This window comes from Symphalangus syndactylus, chromosome 13, assembly GCF_028878055.3.
Source record: "Symphalangus syndactylus isolate Jambi chromosome 13, NHGRI_mSymSyn1-v2.1_pri, whole genome shotgun sequence".
NCBI classification, from domain to species: domain Eukaryota; kingdom Metazoa; phylum Chordata; class Mammalia; order Primates; family Hylobatidae; genus Symphalangus; species Symphalangus syndactylus.
The window spans coordinates 65,793,776-65,815,739 of record NC_072435.2 but is presented as its reverse complement, the minus strand read 5'-3'; the positions used below and the strand labels follow the sequence as shown (position 1 = coordinate 65,815,739).

The following is a 21,964-nucleotide window of genomic DNA, read 5'->3' as shown; positions in this document are numbered from 1 at the left end:
ATTACAGGCGTGAGCCACCGTGCCCAGCGTCTAGGCCTCTTTCAAAAATTTCAGTTAGGTGTTAAAGATCTGGCCATAGGGCTATTCCCAATTTCAGTGTTTGCATGGGGAAGGCAGTGTTAAGCCCTATTTCTGGCTTAAGGCTGTTCACAAAAAGTGAGGAAAGCTTAAGGGTCATGTATGTTTCAGTATCTACTCTTGAAAGCTATCTGAAGTTTTTAAAAAGACTATCCCTGATGTCTCCAGTTACTTCTTTTGGAAGCCTCTTCATTCCCCTCCCCAAAGAAAGCAGACAATTGGACTTTGCTCACTTTTTGTTCTAAGATATCTGTCAAATACACTATTCTTATCAAATATATCAAATCCCAGTATTCTTATAAAAAGTTCCCCACTATAATTCTGCAGGGTTCCTGCTAATGAGCTAATGTTTATTCCACTATAACCCTAATCTATAGACTTACCTTTCTAAGTGGCATAATTTTACCAAAAATAATTTAGAATTTTAGCTAAGCTACTTCCAGATTCCTTACTTCCTAATTCAGAAACTGTGTGAGATAAAAAACGTTTGTTGTTTTAAGTTGCTATGTTTTAGGGTAATTTGATAGTGAACACAGTGATTTTTCTGCTGTCTATCTGTTTAAAGAGTAGTATATAATATTTAAATACATTACTTTATCTTCATCATAACTTTTTAAGACCAAGATTGGAATAGATATTTATTATTCATTCATTTACATTTTACAGGGTTAACTATGCCCTAGGTAATATGCTTAATGTCTCATTCCGCCAACCTTTAATGAAGAGTTTAGAATGATGTTTGATAAAAAAAAACCTAAATGCACACAGAAAGCACTTAATAAGAGTTGGGAATTGTTATTACTATTATTATCATGTGGATAAAAAGGTCAATAAATTATGTTTTTTGTCTCACAAGGTGGAGAAGTAAGGAAGAATCAGTGAATTAACAGCCATATAACACAAGATAAATTATTGTAATACATGCTAAATTCTTAAAATGATAGATGTATGTACACATTTTTGTGGGATCACAGAGGAAAAAGTGATTAATTCTTGGGGGAAGCATAAACGGATGAAGTTGGGCCTTGAAAGTAGAATAAAATTTCCCAAGGCAGGGAAGGACATTCATTCATTCCATAAATATGGCACTGTGTCAGTGGTGGAAAAAAAAGCCCATCAACATTGTTCTACCTTCATGAATCTTAGAACTAGGAAGAGAGATAAATAAGAGACAAGTACACAAATAAATAAATAAATAAAGCAATTAAAAGTACTAGAAAAGAAGAAAGCAGCATGAAGAGGAGAGAATGACAGGAGAAATCTGCTTATATAAGATCACCATACATACAAAGGACTTCAGGAAAGAGTCAATATTTAAGCTGAGACCTGATGGATCAGAAGAACCAGATATTGAAACATGATGAGAAGATACGCTGATGGTCCTGAGAAGAGTTAAGTGCAACTGGACCGCAGAGTGTGTAATGAAAATGTTGAGGTATTAGAAAAGATTGTTATATGGTTTGATATGGTAACTTTTCAGAAGGACACATTATCTGAGCCAGGCAAATGGCTCCCTATCCATGTTGTCTGATAATATTTTGTCCCATTACTCTGTTATTGTAATTTCTGTCCATCAGTAAGCTTGAGACAGAGACATAAGAATGCATCTGAGCTGTTGTGATATACATCCAGAGCTTGAAACAGGGGAAGGCAAGAGATAATAATCTGGTAATCACAGCTGAGATCACAGAAAAGCCAAGGAATGAATGGGTCTCATCCATTATGGTAATGTACGGAAAATCCTATAGAGAAGAAATATATCTAATATTTACCAGATAACAGGATAGTACTATACTCCACAATTATTCAGTATATGTTTCTTTGGCTGTATTTTCTAGGTCACCTTAGTGATAAGTGCAGACAGCTAGGTGTATGCAGAAAGACATCCTCAAGAACACATCAACATCATCCCCGTCAGAGACTCTCTTCTCACTTTCCCATGGTCTGTTCTAGGTCACCTCCCATCCTACTGCCATGGCTGATCAAGCTTGATTTCAGGCACTGGCAGAAGAATAAATATGTATATGTTGTTCTTTGGGGATAGAGTGAGCTGGGAAGATCAGGGTCTGAGATTCTAACTAAGCACTGCCCAGCCCACAGGCTCAGAAACCACTGCCATATTTCCATCAGGAATCTTCCTCATGTTAGTTTTCTAATGAAGTACACACTAATTCAGCAGTGGCTGCTTTCACCTAGGTGTCCTAAGCTTAAAGCAGAGATGCAAGTTCATTAACTGCTGTCTGGTAAAGGGGACAAATGTCCAAAAGCGATCCCTGCACTGTTCTGTGAATTATAAACCCTTGTAGAATTGGGAAAAGAGAAAACAATTCTCAGGTTCCTGATGTGGAGAAATGTGTATGGTGCCTTTGGCAGTGACTCTGAAAGACTGAACATTTCTACTTGCTGTGAACAAGAACTGACATTTAACCAGACACATCTCCTGACACCAACATGTATGTTTTTCCTTTCTTGATTTTATTTCATTAACTCTCACCACATCTTCACTACCCTGAATGCTAGAACTCTGGAGGTAGTTACACTTCTGACCTTTAACACCACTGACTTTCACAAAAATTAAAACATTTCTCCCAAATTTCAAACACTACCAATTCCTGCACAGACTCAGGGTAGTCTTGTTTGAATTTCTCATTGCTTCTAGATGTCACTTGGAAGTCCTAGCCCTAATGTGATCTTTTTCTACCTGCCAGAAACGCGGCGCTCCTATGATGACATTCATCAGCCTCATTAGTCATGCTTTGGGAAGCATAGAGGGGAAAAAAAGATAAAAACCTTTGTAAAAGTTACTCTGAGTCAGAGACCTGACAATGAGACACAGAATACATTTTATATATTTCAAACTTCTTAGAGATAGAAATGTTGCATCTTTTTAACGGATGCATTAATAAAAAATTACCCCAGTTGTTTTCAATGTTGTACAGGGACCAGGCAGAAAGGATCATGTTCTTTGGATTTCCTCTCTGAGAAGAAAGTATCCCAGTAATTGCTTTGCATCAAAGAGAAGACACATTTTTTTTTTTTAAATAATGCTGGAAATTGCTAAGTATGAGGAAGTGGAGACTTTCAAGATAGCCATATTTTGAAAGTTATTTAATACTGAATAAAATGGAGAATTTGAAGAATCTTGACTTTATTAAATGGACAATGAATTCAGAGGTGATTTCTTCTGAGTTGGAGTTCTGGAAATAAAAACAACTTGCCAATGATAGAACTTCCGAAAAGGAAAATCCCAATATTGTTCTAGTCTTAGACTGGTGGGGACTAAGTTAGAAGCATCTGATAAATAAAAGCACAGATTTTTAGGAAAAATTAGTTTTGAGTTCATTTTTCCTTTTTGCTGCACTAATGCTATACTACCATCATCATCACCGTTATTATCACCATCATCACCACCACCACCACCACCACCACTACCACCATCATCATCATCATCATCATCATCATCAGTATTTAGGATCAGGCACTGTGCCAAGTACACATTTTGCATTGTCTCATTTAGTCCTCTCCAATGATATATCAATATTAGCCTAATTTTACAGTTGAGATAAGAAAGCTGTAATAGAAATTAGGTAGCTTGCCCAAGATCACACAGATGCCAAAAGGGAGAGCCAGGATTCAAACTCAGACGGTTTGGTTCCAAAGCTCTTATTCTATGCCTCTTTTCTCTAGATTAGCCCACATAAGGAACCAAATTCATTCTAATAAGCTAGTAAGCTATTATATCCCTGTCCCCTTTTTTAACACCTTGTGTAGCCTTCTGAATATTTTCTTATTTCCTACAATTTTAAAAACTTCCATATGATAGGAAACTCAATACATTTTTTAAAAAACTGGAATACATTCAGAGAGATGGAAATTCTAATTTTTTTAACAAAGGCTACAGATTCTATTGTATATATTCTTTGAATATTTCAAACTCTCTTGGCAATCTCTAAGTCCCACTTCTGTACTCCATACTGTAGGATAGCCCTCTCCCCTTACCTTCCTGAAATATCTCCCTATTTTGCAAAGCAACAAGGCTTCCCGTATGTTTTTTTCTTTTACTGATTTTTAAGAAAATTCTGATTAATTTAAATCAGTAAAATAATTAAACTAAATTAGGTAAACTTCAATTTTAGATAAAAATGTAAAGAATCATCTAAATTTCAGGCAACTATCATCTTTTTAGGTCTAAGTCTCTTCTCATACTCAATACAAAATATAAGATGTATACAAGAGGAATGTAGGAAGGAACTGATCATCTTCCCCCCGTTCATTCTCCCTTTCCTCATTTTAATAATAGAATCTCTGTCCTAGGTTTTAGAAAGCATGGCTGCTCAGCAAGAGGTTCCTCTGCAGTTAATTTCTTACCAAAAGAATATACAAACTTGATGTGTGCAACTTCTATCTCATTTTATTCAAATGTATGTGCTTGCCCTTTACTTTTCTCTTCTCCATCCCACAGGTTGACCACTATGAAGAGGACACTCTAGGGAATGGCAGAATAAATGGTAGAATAAGTATAATAATAATATAAAATAATAATAGAGTAAAAATAATGGTAGAATAAATATAAGTCCCTGGACAATTTCATGGGCTACCTCCTGATGGCTACAAGAAAGAAAATAAATTATCTTATTGGAACTACAGTATTTGGGGGTTTCTCTGTTACAGTGGCTTAGCCTATACCCTAATAGTTTTAAATTCAGTACCAGAATATTATGGACTAAGTTGTAGGCCCCCAAAATTTATAGGTTGAAGGCCAAAGCCCCAGTGTAACTATATTGGAAGATAGGGCCTTTCAGGAGATAATTAAGGTTAAATGAAATCATAGAGAGGGGCCCTAATCTTATAAGACTGGTGTCCTTATAAGAGAACACTGGAACACACAGGGAGACATTAGGGGCACAAGTGCCTAGACCATTGGCCATGTAAGGACACAGCAAGAAGGGAGCCAACTGCAAGCCAAGGAGAGAGGCCTCAGGAGAAACCAAACTTGCCAACACTTTGACCTTGAATTTTTGGCCCTCAGAACTGTTAAAAAACAAATTTTCGTTGTTTAAGCCACCCAGTCTTTGCTATTTGTTATGCAGTTCTAGCTGACTGAAACGTAGGAATGGAAAAGTGCCCTCATAACAAAAATCTAAAATATGTGGCTCTGGTATTGTGTTGCCAGGCAACCAGCAGTGTGGAAGCAGATATTGCAGGATGAAAAACTAGAGACCCTTGTTATGTTTCAACCAATCACTAGGTAAAACTGACACCATCAACAATTTGAAAGGCAGACTAGCTATGGGGAAAGCAGTTAGAACCAGAGTGGTCAATGTATATTGGTGGCTCCTTGCTGATGTTTTTAGTGAGGCACTATCAAAAGTAGTTGCTGTAGATCAAAAAATAAAAAGTTTGCAAGCAGATAACACCATGCCCTGAAGTACAATTGCTTCTGCATTCAAGGGAGCAGGAGATGTGACTATTATTCAGTTTTGTTCAATAGTCACCACTGTGGCTGGGTGCAGAGGCTCACGCCTGTGATCTCAGCACTTTGGGATGCCAAGACGGGGGGATCACCAAAGGTCAGGAGTTCAAGATCAACCTGGCCAACATGGTGAAACCCTGTCTTTACTAAAAAATACAAAAATTAGCCAGCAGAAGCCTGTAATATCAGTTACTCAGGAGGCTGAGGCAAGAAAATTGCTTGAACTGGGAGGCAGGGGTTGCAGTGAGCCGAGATTACGCCACTGCATTCCAGCCTGAGTGATAGAGCAAGACTCCGTCTCAAAAAAAAAAAAAAAAAAGTCTCCATTGTGTTACTGGTCAGACAATGGGAGTCATTTCGGCAGAAAAGACCAGATGAAGAATGTTGCATCACCACTTAAACTCATTGTTGGAGAAGACTTCAAGGTGGCTGCCATTAATTTGAGGGACAGAGGTGTGGGCCAAGCACAGTGATTAATAAATAACACATTGCTGGCTTAAAGAACTATAACTAGAGCAGCTCTTTGGCTGTGGCTACTTTCACATGAACTGACTGAAAGCAAATGAACCAGAAACTTCTAGTGTTTTTGATAAAATGATGTCACCAATGCTATGATGACCCTTAAGATGTCAGATGAACTTCCTCCTCCCAAAATTCATAGAAAATTACCATGAATTCAGTTCAGATGCTGAGACTGATAATGCCACACACACAAGAAATGGGTATAAAAAGATTTATTACTCACATACTGAGACTTTCCAGGGAGATAGGGCAGGCTCCCAGGAGGGTCGAGAAACGGCTTAATTGGTTTGGCTTTTATCCGTCTTAGAGTGTGAGGCTGGGGTGAAGCTTCCTGCATGCATGCCAGGGCTTGTGTGATTTGAACTCCCTGCTGGGGCCAAAGGAGGAGGCACCCATGCTTCCATCAGCTTGCCGAGATGTGCAGCATAAGGGGAAAGGGAAAGGTGAGTCTTGAAAGATGTCAGCAGTCAAACATTAAAAACGGCATTGAAGTCTTTATTACAGTCAAATGAACTAAAACCCTGGCCTATAAAAGTGTATATCTTTCAGTCTCTAAGGCAATCTAGGTCTAAAAGTCTGCACCAGCAAGCAGGGGCTGCAAAAGCTGTGATGTCCCTCAAAAGTTTCAGATGGGGCCACAGAAGCTGACAAGGAAGACTTTTCTAGAGGTCAAACTAGGGGCCACAAAGACAATGGACAAGGGAGTTTCTCCCAGATAGCAGATTCATGGTTTCACCAAGGAACACACTTTCTGCTGGGCAAGGGATCTCCATCATGCCTACTCAGCAGATTATCATGGCATGGGCCATTGGCTGCTATCATTTTTGTCTTTAACTCTAGTATTCATTCCCCTCTTTTTAGCTTTAGTAATAGAACCCTTTCCCTGGAGTTTTAGTAGGGCACATGTCCATCTAGTTAGAGACACATCCCAGCCTTTCCTGAAGCTAGGTATAGCTATGTAGTAAGTATTCATGAATGGACTGTGGGCAGAAGTGACGGCTGTAATTTCCTAAAAAGGAAATGGCTTGCTCCAACTTCCTCTTTTTTCACAGGCTGGGAAGTCTTGAGCCAGCTTTGACCATGGAAAGAACAATACCCTTGGGTATTAAGAGAATTAACAAGGTAGATGAATCCTATATCCCTTGAATACCTTGTGAAACGAAGCTACTTCTGGATTGCCATGTGAGAAAAAAATAAATTATCTTACATGAGCCATCATATTTTGGGGTCTCTTTGTTACAGCAGTTTAGATCATTTTCTGATTTACACAAAAAGAGGATGAAAACATTAAGAAGGTAAGCTTATTTAACTTTTAAGACCTTAAAATGTCCTCTGCTTGTTCTTTTGGGTTTTACCTTTAACAAGTATAAGTAAGGTGCTTCAAATTTAATTGGTTGTAAGCAAGTAAGACCTTAAGACTACATGTGACCTTATGAATTCAGTGTGCTTCTCCCCTTTTCCAAAAATCAACCTATAGAATACAGTTGCATATTTTTTTTGGGATAAATGGAAGCGTTTAATGTAAATGCATAAGTATCAAACTGATAAATGAAAACTAAGATTGATATATATCAACTTCCCCTTTTTTCAGCACAAATATACATCCATGCACTATTCTAATCTACTACTCTGTAATCAATTAATCATAGACAACCGAATAAAGATAAAATGGATAAAGCAGACTTCGTCTCCCATAATGTGATGCAGAGATGATGATTTCTCGGACTCCCAGTTTCATGTTTCTCTATGCTTCAGAATAGTTCACTGTGTTGCTAAGACAACAAGGATGCTGCAACCAGAAACTGGGATTGAAGTCAAGGCACTGGAGCTGCCTCAAAAGATGCCATAAATAGTGTGTTCAAGGCCTTTTTCACAGTGAAACTGTAACTTTTGAATTAGAAAAAAAATTATTGGAGCCAAGCACGGTGGTGCACACCAGTAACCCCAGATACTTGGGAGGCTCAGGGAGGGGGATCGCTTGAGCCCAGGAGCTTGAGGCTGCAGTGCGCTATGATCACACCTGTGAGTAGCTACTGCACTCCATCCTGGGCAATACAGCAAGACCCCCATCTGTTAAAAAACAAAACACAAAAATAAACAGAAGAAGATTATACTCAATTCAACACCTTTCCACAGACTACAATTTTCAGTTATTCACATTCTAAGGTTAAGAAAACATTGGCGGGTAATCCCAGCACTTTGGGAGGCGAGGTGGGCAGATCACAAGATCAGGAGATTGAGACCATCCTGGCTAACATGGTGAAACCCCGTCTCTACTAAAAATACAAAAAAATTAGCCAGGTGTGGTGGTGTGTGCCTGTAGTCCCAGCTACTCGGGAGGCTGAGGCAGGGGAATGACTGGAACTCAGGAGGTGGAGACTGCAGTGAGCTGAGATCGCGCCACTGCACTCCAGCCTGGCGACAGAGTGAGACACCATCTCAAAAAAAAAAAAAAAGAAAAGAAAAGAAAAAAAGAAAACATTGGTATGTGGACTAAAGGTCAGGAAACCATCATTCCATATATATATATATATATATATATATATATATATTACAGCCCCATGGAAATAACTGAGGGGAACTTGTCTTTAAATTCCAGTTTATCTTTATTCTAATAGAGGCATGTCTGAAGCGTATCAGAAGAAAACAAATGAAATTATGTTGTCAGTTGTTCCTCCACTAACGATGTACATCTCACCTAAACAAAGGTTTGATTCTATGTAGTAAATAGGTTTGATGTTCACTGAGACCTGCGTTTTGATACTTGGAATTTGAGTTTATAAACAGATACAAAGAAATATGGTCTTCTCAATCAACTTTAGATAAAGGCACAGAAAGCTCATCAGTAGCAATGATGTGAGCTGGGTTGCATCTCCAGGTTTGTCCAAGCAAACTGAACAATGGCAGCAATCCTCCTGGTTTTAATACTCATAACATCAAGGCAAGGACAAAGAAAAAAAAAATCAAAATGCTTGAACTGATTTTGGTGTTTTTTTCTGACCTACAAAAAAAAAATGAAAACAGCGTTTCACTAAGCTGAAGAGTGTCCTTCACATCATGTATATTGTATTGCACACAAATTTTTTGAAATCCATCAAAAACAAGAACAGATGAATAAAGAAGCCCAGTGCTTTTTGAGATAGAAGCCTTCTTCAGAATCACCTCCCTCTCTTAAGAAGTAATCTGGTGAAAAATAATGGTTAGGCAAACGCAGGTGTTGGAGGATTTGTTTTCCCAATCTTTTAGAATCTCTTGCTTAAGAGACACAGAGGTGACTGGAGACTGAGTTACCAGTATACTATTCATTTTCCAAGCAGACATCAAAAGATACTCTTTAATAGTGGAAACTGAGGGTTACATGGTAAGGTTCAGACTTCAGCAAGAATCCTTGTTGTCAAGTAAAAGTTTACCCTAGCAGAAGCAAATGAGACCCAGATGTCCTCACCTTTTTTTTTTAAACCCTGGTGTTCTAAGCATAAAAAAGGAAATAGAAAATAACACAGACCACTCTATTTTAATATTTTTAAGTAGCATAAATCATAATGGTTTGTATACTACACTGTACAAATAATATACTGTTACTTTTGAAAGAAAATGAACTTCTTACAGGGTTTTCTGAAATAGTTACTCCATACAGCTAAGAGCTTGACCCTTTAGCCATTGCTACAGCAGATGGAATACAAGCTTTGAGGTTCCAAGTCTTCCAGTTGTGCCTGTTTCTGTTGCCACTGAGGGATGAGCCTCGACTCAGAGCCCTGTCGTGGCACTGTCCATCTCCTGCGCCAGGAAACACGGGTTCCGCAGGTGGACGCGTGCCGATGAGTACAGCTTCTGTGCTTTGCTTTCCACAAGCCTCCTCCCCCTTTAAGAGAACTTGCGCTTCTTCATGGCTTCCGCCTTGACCGCCAAGCTCTTGGCACAGATGGTCAGGACCACAATGAGAACGCCCACCACAAATGTCACCAGGGGCCAGAGGAAGCAATGCAGGAGGACAATCTCGTCATGAGTGCGATGCAGAAGCACATCGTCTGGTCTGCAAGACAATGGAGAATAAGAAAGAAAGGGCAGTCAAATGCCTTGGCACTGAAAAACTCTTTACAACCTAAAGCCAAACTTGCTTTCCAGTCCATAGGGAATAACCATTATTGAAAGTAAAGGCTGCACTCTGACTATAAACACTGTATTTTTGTGCTTCAAACCCATTACAGAGTTTTGAGCTCTTGAGTCAAGTAATTGGTGCAAATTTACATATTAATTATAATATAATTTACATGTTACAAAATGTCAAAAGTGTATCTCTTATGCTATGATTTTTCTTCATTCCAAGTTACTTAATGTATTCCACTTTCTCATTCATCCTCTAATGTCCATTGGTCAAGGGGCTTGAATCAGTCAAAAAATTACTGATGGGTGAGCATTCTCCAACAAATCTGAACTAGACCTCACCTCACAGGTGTGGCCCAAATGATCTTAATTCAGAAAAAAAAAAAAAAGGTCAGTTAAAGCGACTGCTTGAATTTAGTCAGAAAGACAGCTGGTGTAATTCTCAGGGCAACTCGGCTTCACTATGTAAGCTAAAGGTTTTTATTAATAAGCAGACAATGGCTGAATGAGTGCCTTTTTCCATGCTTCTGGGTGAAATTAGCCATCATTTTAAAACACTGACCACTTTCTTGATAAATCTTGCAAAGTCCTAGCAATAGATTTCTATCTTGTCAATGTGAGGCTCTATTTTTCAATTCCTGCATTGGTCCCATTCATAGAAAGTGAAGATGAGATGTGCTTCACAAGCCATGATCGCTAATCTTTAATCTTTGGCCATTAGGAAGAGATCCTGGAAATTTAACTTTCTTTTTTTTTTTCTTTTTTTGAGATAGAGTCTTTGTCACCCAGGCTGGAGTGCAGTGGTGTGATCTCGGCTCACTGCAAGCTCCGCCTCCTGGGTTCACGCCATTCTCCTGCCTCAGCCTCCTGAGTAGCTGGGACTACAGGCGCCCGCCACCACATCCAGCTAATTTTTTTGTATTTTTAGTAGAGACGGGGTTTCACCGTGTTAGCCAGGATGGTCTCGATCTCCTGACCTTGTGATCCACCCTCCTCGGCCTCCTAAAGTGCTGGGATTACAGGCGTTGAGTCACTGCACCCAGCCGGAATTTAACTTTTTAATACAAGAGGTTTACATTTTGTAAGATATTTCTGTTTCATCCACAAGGTTTGCCCTGTTACACTAGAGTAGCTATGTTTCCTCCAGAAAAAAAATGAAAATAATGCAAAATAATGAGTCCAACTGCCCTTAAGAACATCAAAGCCTTCAGAGCACAAGGGCAGTGCATCTAACACAGAAATGCATTTCTGAAAATCACTCATTAGTCACAGCTCTCATAATTCAGAACCCATTTTCCCTGAAGATTGACAAAGGGTGTTGGGTATTTCTTTTTACTTATAGTGGAGCTATCATGTGCCATTAACATAAATAGTTTTACAGACTGGCTTTGAAATTACAAAATCCTTGCATTTTTTCCTTTGATGCACAGTGTAATTTCAAATTTTGCACATAATACAAGATTTCTATTGATGTTTTATTTCACAGTATTTCAAATAAAATTTATATTAAGTAAACGCAGAGTCATTTTAACAATTAGGCAACAATCATCCCAGCTTTCAGAAATTGTGCCTTTTTTTGGAATTCCTATAGCATTAAATTATCTCCAAGACTTGTGCTACCATTAGTATATGTGTATATATTTATGTATCTATTCTTTTCTTCTGTAAGGCCCATTAGGGCTATGACATTGTCATTGCTGCTATTCTACAAATAGATGTTGCTACTGAGAAAGAGGAGCCTGCCTTTGTTGCAGCCTTATTATCCATGCAAATTTTCAAGAAACTTCATGCTTAGAGTCTAAAAACGTCAAGGCTGAGGTCTAAAAAGAGTCAGGACACAGGATAGCCAGAATCATATTTAAGAGTCTGAAATCTCCATCCCAGCACTGCCATGATTCTTTTCCCAGGTACAGTGCTCATAGCTGTCAGAAACCTCTCCCTAAGTGTGAGGGAAGGTAAACGCTGTCTCTCAGGTTGCTCTTTTCTTCTTTCTGTGAAGCACTATTATGCTCCTCCATAATCTACTGATACAAAAATGAGTCTTAAATTTTTCATTAAAATGGCTAAGGGTGCACAACAATGTGAATTTTACTTAGTATCACTGAGGTGTACATTTTAAAATGGTTAAGATGGCTGGGCACAGTGGCTCATGCCTGTAATCCCAGCACTTTGGGAGACAGAGGCGGGCAGGATGCTTGAGATGAGGAGTTCAAGACCAGCCTGGGCAACATAGTGAAACCCTGTCTCTACAAAAAACTACATGCCTGTAGACCTAGTTATTTGGGAGGCTGAGGTGGGAGGATCTCTTGAGCCCAGGAGGTCGAGGCTGCAGTGAGCCACGATCAAGCCACTGCACTCCAGCTTGGGTGACAGAGTGAGACCCTGCCTCCAAAAGAAAAAAAAATGGTTATGATGTTAAAAAAAAAAAGAAAAAGGACTCAGGGTGAGGGACTTGGATTTTTTAACATTATTTTAATAAATGTGCATGTAATTTCCATAAGTAATATGTTTTTGCAACTAATTTTCTAGTAAAATGCTTCAGCGTGGATCCTCGTTTGTATTTATACTCCAGTCACTCTTAACTGATGTTGGATGCTTTCACAATATTGTGCAATTGAGCCAGAAAAATAGCCCAGATGACAGTGGTGGGAATCATACATATTTTCTGAAACACAGTTTGAAGAACATGTACCAAAAAAGAATGTGAGTAAAAAGAAGAGGAGGAGAGAAAAATAATAACTGGAAAATGCTGGACCCAGATATTTGTTTTATTCAGAAACTTCTTGGCATTCCACCTCCTACCAGAGTGCTTCAAGTAAAACTTTATTTTAATATCTTAAATGACAAAACAACATCAGTCCCTCTGAGTTAGCCATACTGAATTTGTAATCACTTCAAAACCGTTCTTTGAGGTGGAAATGTTATATATAAATGTACACATTTCTTTAAAAATAATTCATGTCCGTTTCCACTTCCTACGGCTCTAAGGTGCTCCATAATCTCCTTCAACAGGAAAAACATTTCTCTGCACAGTAACGCTCACGCTCATCATTCAGTTTTTTGATTTAGTGAGATTATCTCTAAATTGCTTCTTGTGTCCTAATTAAAGTCTAGCTCATTCAACCTGGGCTTGTAGTGCCTTAATTGAAGGCATTCCCCTGTCTCAGTTTCCTCCAATTTTATCAGGTGGGTAGTTTTCAGATAGTTTAGCCAAAAACTATTTGCAAAGGGGTTTGGGCTTAGAATTCAATTTGCCATAATTATATGGTAGGGAATGAACTATAATTTCTTTATAAATAATCACTGTTTGCCACATGTGGCAAACTGGATAAATGGCATTGATGAGATCTGACATAATAAAACCAGGATGGTGACAAGAATATATAGACAATAAGCAAAAAAGGGGTAATTACTCTGTATCCAGGGACTTCAAAAAAGCAAGGGACTTCTCTTGAAGTATGCAGGAACACAAATGAAAAGCACTTTTAAGCCCTGGGTCAGGGCTACAAAAGAAAAGTAAATACTGTGGGTACCCATAGAAAAACTTCCCTAAGCATTGGCACTATCCTGAGTCAAGGTTTGAAAATATGTGGTGATAATAATGACAGTCAGCATTTATTATGTGCTTTCTATCCTCCTGGTGCTGTGGTAGGACATTCAGACTCATTTGATCCTTAAAATGACCCTTTGCTCAAGTAATTTTTAATTTTCGCTTTATAATGGAAGAAGCTGAGGTAAAGAAAGATTAGTTTCCCCAGGATTACACAATTTAAAATAATGATTTGAAAACCTGTCTGTAAGATTTTTTAAATTGTACTATTTATTTACCCTTAAATCAGCTTTTCTCAAATTTGAATCACTTAACGGTGCTTGTTGAAGTACAGTTCCCCGGTTTTCAACCCTTGATTTACTATAATTAGCATCTGAGTTTGTGGGATCCAGAAATCTGCATTTTGGAGAAGCTCTGGGATGATTCTTATGTGCACTTCGGTTTAAGAAGCATTGTGTAAAGTTCTAATAGTTAAAAAAATGAAATATGAAACGCAATGCTACTTAGCTAGCTATTTCCCAAGCTGCCTAATTGATACTTATGTTCAGGTCATTTTCTTTTTTTCTCTCTTTTTTTTTTTTTGAGACAGAGTCTCGCTCTGTCACCCAGGCTGGAGTGCAGTGGCGCGATCTTGGCTCACTGCAACCTCCGCCTCCTGGGTTCAAGCGATTCTCCAGCCTCAGCCTCCTGGGTAGCTGAGACTACAGGCGCCTGCCACCACACCCCGCTAATTTTTGTATTTTTAGTAGAGATGGGGTTTCACCATATTAGCCAGGCTGGTCTTGAACTCCTGACCTTGTGATCCACCCGCCTCAGCCTCCCAAAGTGCTGGGATTACAGACGTGAGCCACCCCGCCTGGCCTGTTCAGGTCATTTTCATGATCTCCACATATTTTTGTGTAGAGATGGGGTTTTACTATGTTGCCCAGGCTGGTCTTGAACTCTTGAGCTTAAGCAATCCGCCTGCCTTGGCCCCCCAAACTACTGGGATTACGGGCGTGAGCCACTGCGCCCAGCTAAAAACGCTTTTTAAATATCAAATGTCTCAGCCTAGTTTTTGACAATGGCTGAAGAGCAAATCGTTCAAGACTCAAATCACTGAGGTGCCTGAAGTGTCCTATGTTTCTGGGTGAGGGTGTCCCATCAGGTTAGATTCCCAACATGGAGGTGGCACAATGATTTTTTTATAATGAAAACCAAAGAACACCTGACATGTGATCTTTCCTAGATAACTTTGCTTGAGGCTGGGTTTCAGAGAGCCTCAGAAAGTCTTCTACAGGAATGTCAAGTGTATAAACAAATATTTAAATGAGATGCCACAAGTGAAAGAGGTGACTATGTCATAGATTTTCAGGCAAAAGTGACTGACCACGATATGTAATCTAGAAAGCCTTGATGCAAGTATTATTCAGTGTCTTTTTTTTTTTTTTTTTTTTGAGACGGAGTCTCGCTCTGTCACCCAGGCTGGAGTGCAGTGGCCTGATCGCGGCTCACTGCAAGCTCCATCTCATGGGTTCATGCCATTCTCCTGCCTCAGCCTCCCGAGTAGCTGGGACTACAGGCGCCCGCCACCACGCCCGGCTAAATTTTTTTTTGTATTTTTAGTAGAGACGGGGTTTCACTGTGTTAGCCAGGATTGTCTTGATCTCCTGACCTCGTGATCTGCCAGCCTTGGCCTCTCAAAGTGCTGGGATTACAGGCGTGAGCCACCACGCCTGGCCTCAGTGTTTTGGTGTTTTTTGTTTTGTTTTGTTTTGTTTTGTTTTTGCAAAACTCCATGCTATGGGATTTCTGGAAAGAGATTGTATTAAAACACAACCCATGAAAATATCTGACTTGATCTATTGATTCATGACTTTTAAAATATTTCAAAAGATGTTTTCTACTGAAAGATATTAAAAATTAACTGAGAAAAGTGTTGGATTTGGTTTTGGCATAACTGAGCTGACCTTACTAAGGGGAATTAGCCAGTGTGTCTAGTTGTTGTTTAATGCAATCGTAAGACCTTGCCAAGAGAACAGCAGAGTGTGCTTGTCTTCCTATGCAATCACAGGAAGGCAACCTAAAAGCTTATCAAGTTATGTTATAAATTACAGTGGGAATACAGAGACCAGAACACAGAGATCCTTTGTAGTATTCTTTTTTTTTTTTTTTTTGAGACGGAGTTTTGCTCTTGTCGCCCAGGCTGGAGTGCAGTGGCGTGATCTCGGCTCACTGCAACCTCTGCCTCCTGGGTTCAAGCGATTCTCCTGCCTCAGCCTCCTGAGTAGCTGGGATTACAGGTGTGTGCCACCACATTCAGCTAATTTTTGTACGTTTAGTAGAGACAAGGTTTTGTCATGTTGGCCAGGCTGGTCTCAAACTCCTGATTTCAACTGATCCCCTGGCCTCAGCCTCCCAAAGTGCTGGGTTTACAGGGGTGCCCTGCCGCACCCAGCCTTTGCAATATTCTTTTTTTTTTTCTGAGACGGAGTCTCGCTCTGTTGCCCAGGCTGGACTGCAGTGGCACGATCTCGGCTCATCTTTGCAGTATTCTTTATGTTGAACTGCTCTATTGTGGGGATCCACTCAGAACTCCAGCGTTGGTTTCAAGATTATCTTAAGCTGAAGACATTTTAGATTCAACCAGTGCTAAACAAAGCTTTCTTGGATCTTCCCTTATCTGACTAAAAGCAGTAGCTTCTGAGATTTGAGGCTACTGTAAATCCCTTCTCCAGGGGAATTTTGTGGCCCTGAGGAAGACAGAAAGATCACTAATACTCATAAAGAAAAACATTATCACTAACTTGTCCTCCTAAAAAGCCATTTGTCCTTCCCATAGGAAACTTTTCTTCCTCTCCCTTTTCCCTGCTAAGTTAGGTAGACAAGCCCTGAGTCTAAACACTTCTTATGTACTACTGTGAAGCCCCATGCTCATAAAAATATTAACATTGATAAAATGTGTATGCTTTTTCTCTGGTTAATTTACCTTTTGTCAGTTTCATTCACAGGCCCCAGCCACTAAAACTGAAAGGTAAAGAAGTGTTTTGTTTTGTTTGTTTGTTTTTGTCCCCTACAGCATCACGAGCCAATTTTTGCCCACTGGGGTCTAGCAATGATATTGTGATAAGGGCTTTTAAAAGCTTGGGAGGTGGCCATGCACAGTGGTTCATGCCTGTAATCCCAGCACTTTCGGAGGCCGAGGAGGGAGGACTGCTTGAGCCCAGATCAAGACCAGCCTGGGTAACATAGAGAGACCCTGTCTCTACAAAATATAAAAAAATTGGATGGGCGTGGTGGCATACGCCTGTAGTCTCGGCTATTTAGGGGCTGAGGTGGAAGTATCGCTTGAGCCTAGAAGGTTGAGGCTGCAGTGGGCCTGCAGTGAGCCAAGATTGTGCCACGGCACTTCAGCCTGGGTGACAGATTCAGACCTTCTCCAAAAAAAAAAAAAAAAAAAAAAGGCTAGGGAGGTATTATATCAAGATTGTGGTTTGCTCCACAGATGCTTCCTATCTATGAATGAAAGGCTGATTATAGATGTATGAATGTTATAAACAGCCTTACATTTTCCTTAGCTGTTTTCTGAAAGTAGGTTAATTTTAAGTAGTAATGTTTAATTGTACAAGAGTTGCTGCTCATCAAGCTTGCCTATTCTTCATGGAGAAAATTAAATCAAGCCCCAAACTTGCAGTTTCTGGAGAGAAAAATTTGCATTCAGTTTTGGCAGGATATCCAGAAAACTGGCAGGTACGTTATTTTGGAGAAATAAAGTGTTATATATGCATCTCAGGTACAGCAAGGAAAAAAATAATTCAATAACACTAGACCCATGATTAGGACTACAAATAGAAGTTATACCCCAAACTTATCCCACAAACTATCATTTAACAGCATTAAATTCTTACAGTAGCTGGGTTTGGCAAATGTTTTCCTATTAATTAAGATGACTGTCCCTTCAGATGCAGCCCAGTCAAGTAATTGTCTCAACCAAGTCTCCCAAAGTAGAGGCCTGGGGAAACCGTGGCCGCTCTGTGCTCCCAGAGTAATAGACTTTTTAAAAGGTTTTACTCACACTGTGTGGTAATTATTTTTTATCCATCTGTCGGTTTTCCCAATGTGATTCTTAAAACCCTGAGATCGGGGGCCTATTAAAGATAACCCCTGCCGGAGATGCTTCCTGAGTTCTCAGAAATAAAGAGGGGTAATCGTCAAGACCTGCAAACCAGAAGGATGCTTATGACTTTCTTTTTTAAAAAGGCAAATCAATGAATGAATTTTATTCTAAAGTCAGCTTGGCATAAAAAGGCTTTATTAATTAGAAATCCTTTGTTGCTCTTCCATTGAAAATACAATGGAAAGAGAATTTTCAACCTAGTTAGATATTCTCTAAGATCAGATCTAAGAAACTGCATTAAATTTACATTAAATCCTTCTCCTCTTCCATCGACCTCCTCGAGCTGCTCAGGAACCTGGATCAGTTACAGGTTATCTCCACACCAGAGAGGAGGACTTTCAATTCATTGATTTCATCAGAAGTGCAGGATTTCGAAAACTAGCTGACAACCTTGTTCCAGAAATTCCTGTGAGGTTTTCCTTAAGAATTGCTGTTCTTCAGAGTAATTTGGTCTGTGGTTTCTCTGAGTTACTAAGTTATTTATTTCATAGAGGACTATAAGTGTTTTTCTGTCCAAACATTTAAACTTAAGGTTTAAGCAGAAATAAACTGGAGACAAGAAGACATTTACATTCTTCTGTTTGAGACAGATTATTCTTATAATAGTTCTCACCTTGTTAACCTACTTTGTAGTTCCAAATTTGATGTGAAAGTTCAATATTTTAAATTCGTATGGGAGAGATGACTTATTGATTCAATAAATTGTGTTGGGACAATACACGTCATTTGGAGAAAAAAACAGTTGCTCCCCATTTTATTCCCCCCACACATACCAAAAAATCTAGATGGATCAGAACCTTAACTGTATAAAAACAAACTATGAATGCTCTAGAAAAATAACTTCTTTAAAAAAAAAAAGAAGGTGGGGCGCGGTGGCTCTTGCCTGTAATCCCAGCACTTTGGGAGGCCGAGGCGGACGGATCACGAGGTCAGGAGATTGAGACCATGCTGGCTAACATAGTGAAACCCTGTCTCTACTAAAAATACAAAAAATTAGACGGGCATGGTGGCGGCCGCCTGTAGTCCCAGCTACTCGGGAGGCTGAGGCAGGAGAATGGCGTGAACCCAGGAGGCAGAGCTTGCAGTGAGCCAAAATGGCGGCACTGCACTCCAGCCTGGGCTACAGAGTGAGACTCCATCTCAACAACAACAACAAAAAAACAAAAAACACCCTTGGAGTTTCCTCATTTGTAAAACGGGAAATAAAACCCTCATTAAGAAGATCAAATGAGGGTATGTATGGGAAAAGTGTTTTTTGTTTTGTTTTGTTTTTTTCTTTTTTGAGACAAGGTCTCACTCTGTCACCCAGGCTGGAGTGCTTAACCTCCTGGGCTCAAGCAATCCTCTCACCTCAGCCTTCCTAGTAGCTGGGACTACAGGTGCACACCATCACGCTCAGCTAATTTTTACAATTTTTTGTAGAGATGAGATCTCATTATGTTGGCCAGGCCAGTCTTGAACTCCTGGACTCAAGCGATCCTCCATCTTTGGGCTCCCAAAGTGCTGGGATTACAGGTATGAGCCACCATACTCAGCTGGGAAGCAGTTTTCTACAAAACCCTACACAGCATAGGTGACCTCAAATCTAGTCCAAGTCCAACTTTTCCAATCTTGAAGAAATGAATTTGACAACCCAAAGAGTATGATACAGAACCAGAACCTTTTAAAATTTGTGTTTTTTTTTTTTTTTGAGACGGAGTCTTGCTATGTCGCCCAGGCTGGAGTGCAGTAGCGCTATCTCGGCTCACTGCAAGCTCTCCTCCCGGGTTCATGCCATTCTCCTGCCTCAGCCTCCTGAGTAGCTGGGACTACAGGCGCCTGCCACCACGCCCGGCTAATTTTTTGTATTTTTAGTAGAGACGGGGTTTCACTGTGTTAGCCAGGACGGTCTCGATCTCCTGACCTCATGATCTGCCTGCCTCGGTCTCCCAAAGTGCTGGGATTACAGGTGCGAGCCACCGCGCCTGGCAATTTGTGGTATTTTCAAAGCTCAAAGTTGAAGAAAAGCTCATAGATATTCATTGTAAAAGTCAATTATACTTAGAACTATCTGCAAATTACTGCCTGTATCTATTTCCTATTGCTGTTCTAGTAGCTTAAAGCAACACAGATTTAGTTTCTTACAGTTCTGGAGGTCAGAGGTTTGCAATCTGTTTCACTGGACTAAAATGAAGGTGTCAGCAGGGCTGCGTTCCTTCTGGAGGTTCTAGGAGAGAATCTGTTTCCTTGCCTTTCCCAGCATCCTTTCCTGCATTCTTTGGCTCACGGCCCATTCCCTGGCATCACTCTAATCTCTTGATTCCCTGATCACATCCCTTACGACTCTCTCTGATCTCATCTCCCCCTTATAAGTATCCTGTGATTGCATTTGGGGCACACTCAGGCAATCCAGTATAATTTCCCTATCTCAAAATCCTTAATCCCATCTGCTAAGTCCCTTTTATCATACAAGGTAACATGGGGTAGCAAAGTAAAATAACATAAATCCATGGGGATTATGGTGTGGACATCTTTGAGGGCCACTATTCAGACAGCCACACTACCATAAACCGCTCTCCTATACTGTAATCAGTTCCTTACTAGCACAAGTTTTCTATCCCCTTTCCCAGTTAGTCATTCAGAATTAAATCATCAACAGAAGTATTTAAAAATAACCTAGGGAATAAACTGTTTTCTATTAATTCTATTTTATAACTCAGATCTACAATCTGAGTTATAAGATGTACTTTTTTCATTCTTTTTTCAGTGTTTGTCTTTTATGACAGGCATTTACATACAAGACACACCTGCCCAAAGATTAGCACACGTTATGAAATACTTTTCTTTCCTTCATCCTTTTCCTACATCGTGCCTTTGCCTAGCTAGATCTCCACTACTTCCACCACTACCTGCTGTTCCTAACCACAGCATTAATAACACTTTGCAATTTTAATATCCATCCTCCCTAAGGAAGTGCCTCCTTACTTTTTATAGAATTTCCTTTTTGTCTTTGTAATACATCTTTGATATTTCCTTTTCAACTTTATTCTTTATCAAATGTACCCAAAGATTCTTAAGTCTTCTTTACTCAGCTCTTTTATGATACAATGTCACTAGCAATTCTAAACTGCATATTCATTTTAGCCCCAATCCTACGCCACACCATGTTTGACTTTCCTAAAGTTTTGTTCATTAACTATCCTTTGAATTTTTTTTTAAATTCTGAATTTAAAAATTGAGGTAGAATTTCTGCAAAGAGAAATTCACAGGTAACAAGTGCATGGTTTAATCAGTTCTTCACGTTGTTTTTATACTGCTGATTTCTGATCCTTTCACTTCTATTTTATAAAAACATTTATCCAACCCATTCTATTCCTTAAAACCCACATTCTTCCTTACAATGATTTCTCTCATATTTGAAGAACAATATTGTATTATTAAATCAGATTTCATCCAGAAACGGGGAAATTTAAAGGTGAGCCATTTTATTTCCAAAGAAAGTCTCTCAGAACTCATTTTCTGTCTCAGCGATGCCTAGTCCTAAAGAAACATCCTCAGAAAATGGAAATGTTGATTTAGGACGTTAATGCTCAAAATATCTTTCTTTTTTACAATTCCTTAGAGGAATTAATTCTTAAACATCAAAAGGTGCTTGCTGTGATATAGCATGTCTGATAATATAGGGCTACACAAGGGACTTCTCAAGCAAGCCCGGGCTGGATAGGACTAAAAATCAAAGGACTAATTATATCAGGACATCCCAGATTCCCTTCACTGATTAAGACAAAACAATGGGGCCCCTTATTTTACTTTGTGAAGCCAAATTAACAAAGCTGAAATAGAAGTTCTCCTTATAAGAAAGGCTACAAACACTGGAAGGATTAGTCACAGTGAGCAAAAATCACTGATGCACCCAAAGTATGCATATGAGCAGGGATTCCATTGGGTATTTATAAGGCTGGTAAGAGCTTTAGAATTTGGTTCTCAAGGAAATGAGGTGGGTAAGGAATCCCCCCAAATGTCAATGTATCTTCTTGCCATCTCAACAATCCTGGGTACAATGTGCACAGATGAAATATGGCATTTAAAAGGAGGTCAAGAA

General features: G+C 39.5%; 1 protein-coding gene across 1 annotated transcript in view; it reads right to left on the bottom strand.

Annotated features, from left to right (window-relative positions):
• Nucleotides 1-6,270: 6,270 nt before the first annotated feature.
• The window catches only part of KCNMB4 (potassium calcium-activated channel subfamily M regulatory beta subunit 4), a 68,799-nt gene continuing 53,105 nt past the window's right edge, over nucleotides 6,271-21,964 (bottom strand). The window contains exon 3 of the mRNA XM_055236738.2: nucleotides 6,271-10,106. Within this exon, the coding sequence (XP_055092713.1) occupies nucleotides 9,938-10,106 (169 nt within the window). The 3' untranslated portion in view covers nucleotides 6,271-9,937. The remainder of the gene's footprint in view (nucleotides 10,107-21,964) is intronic.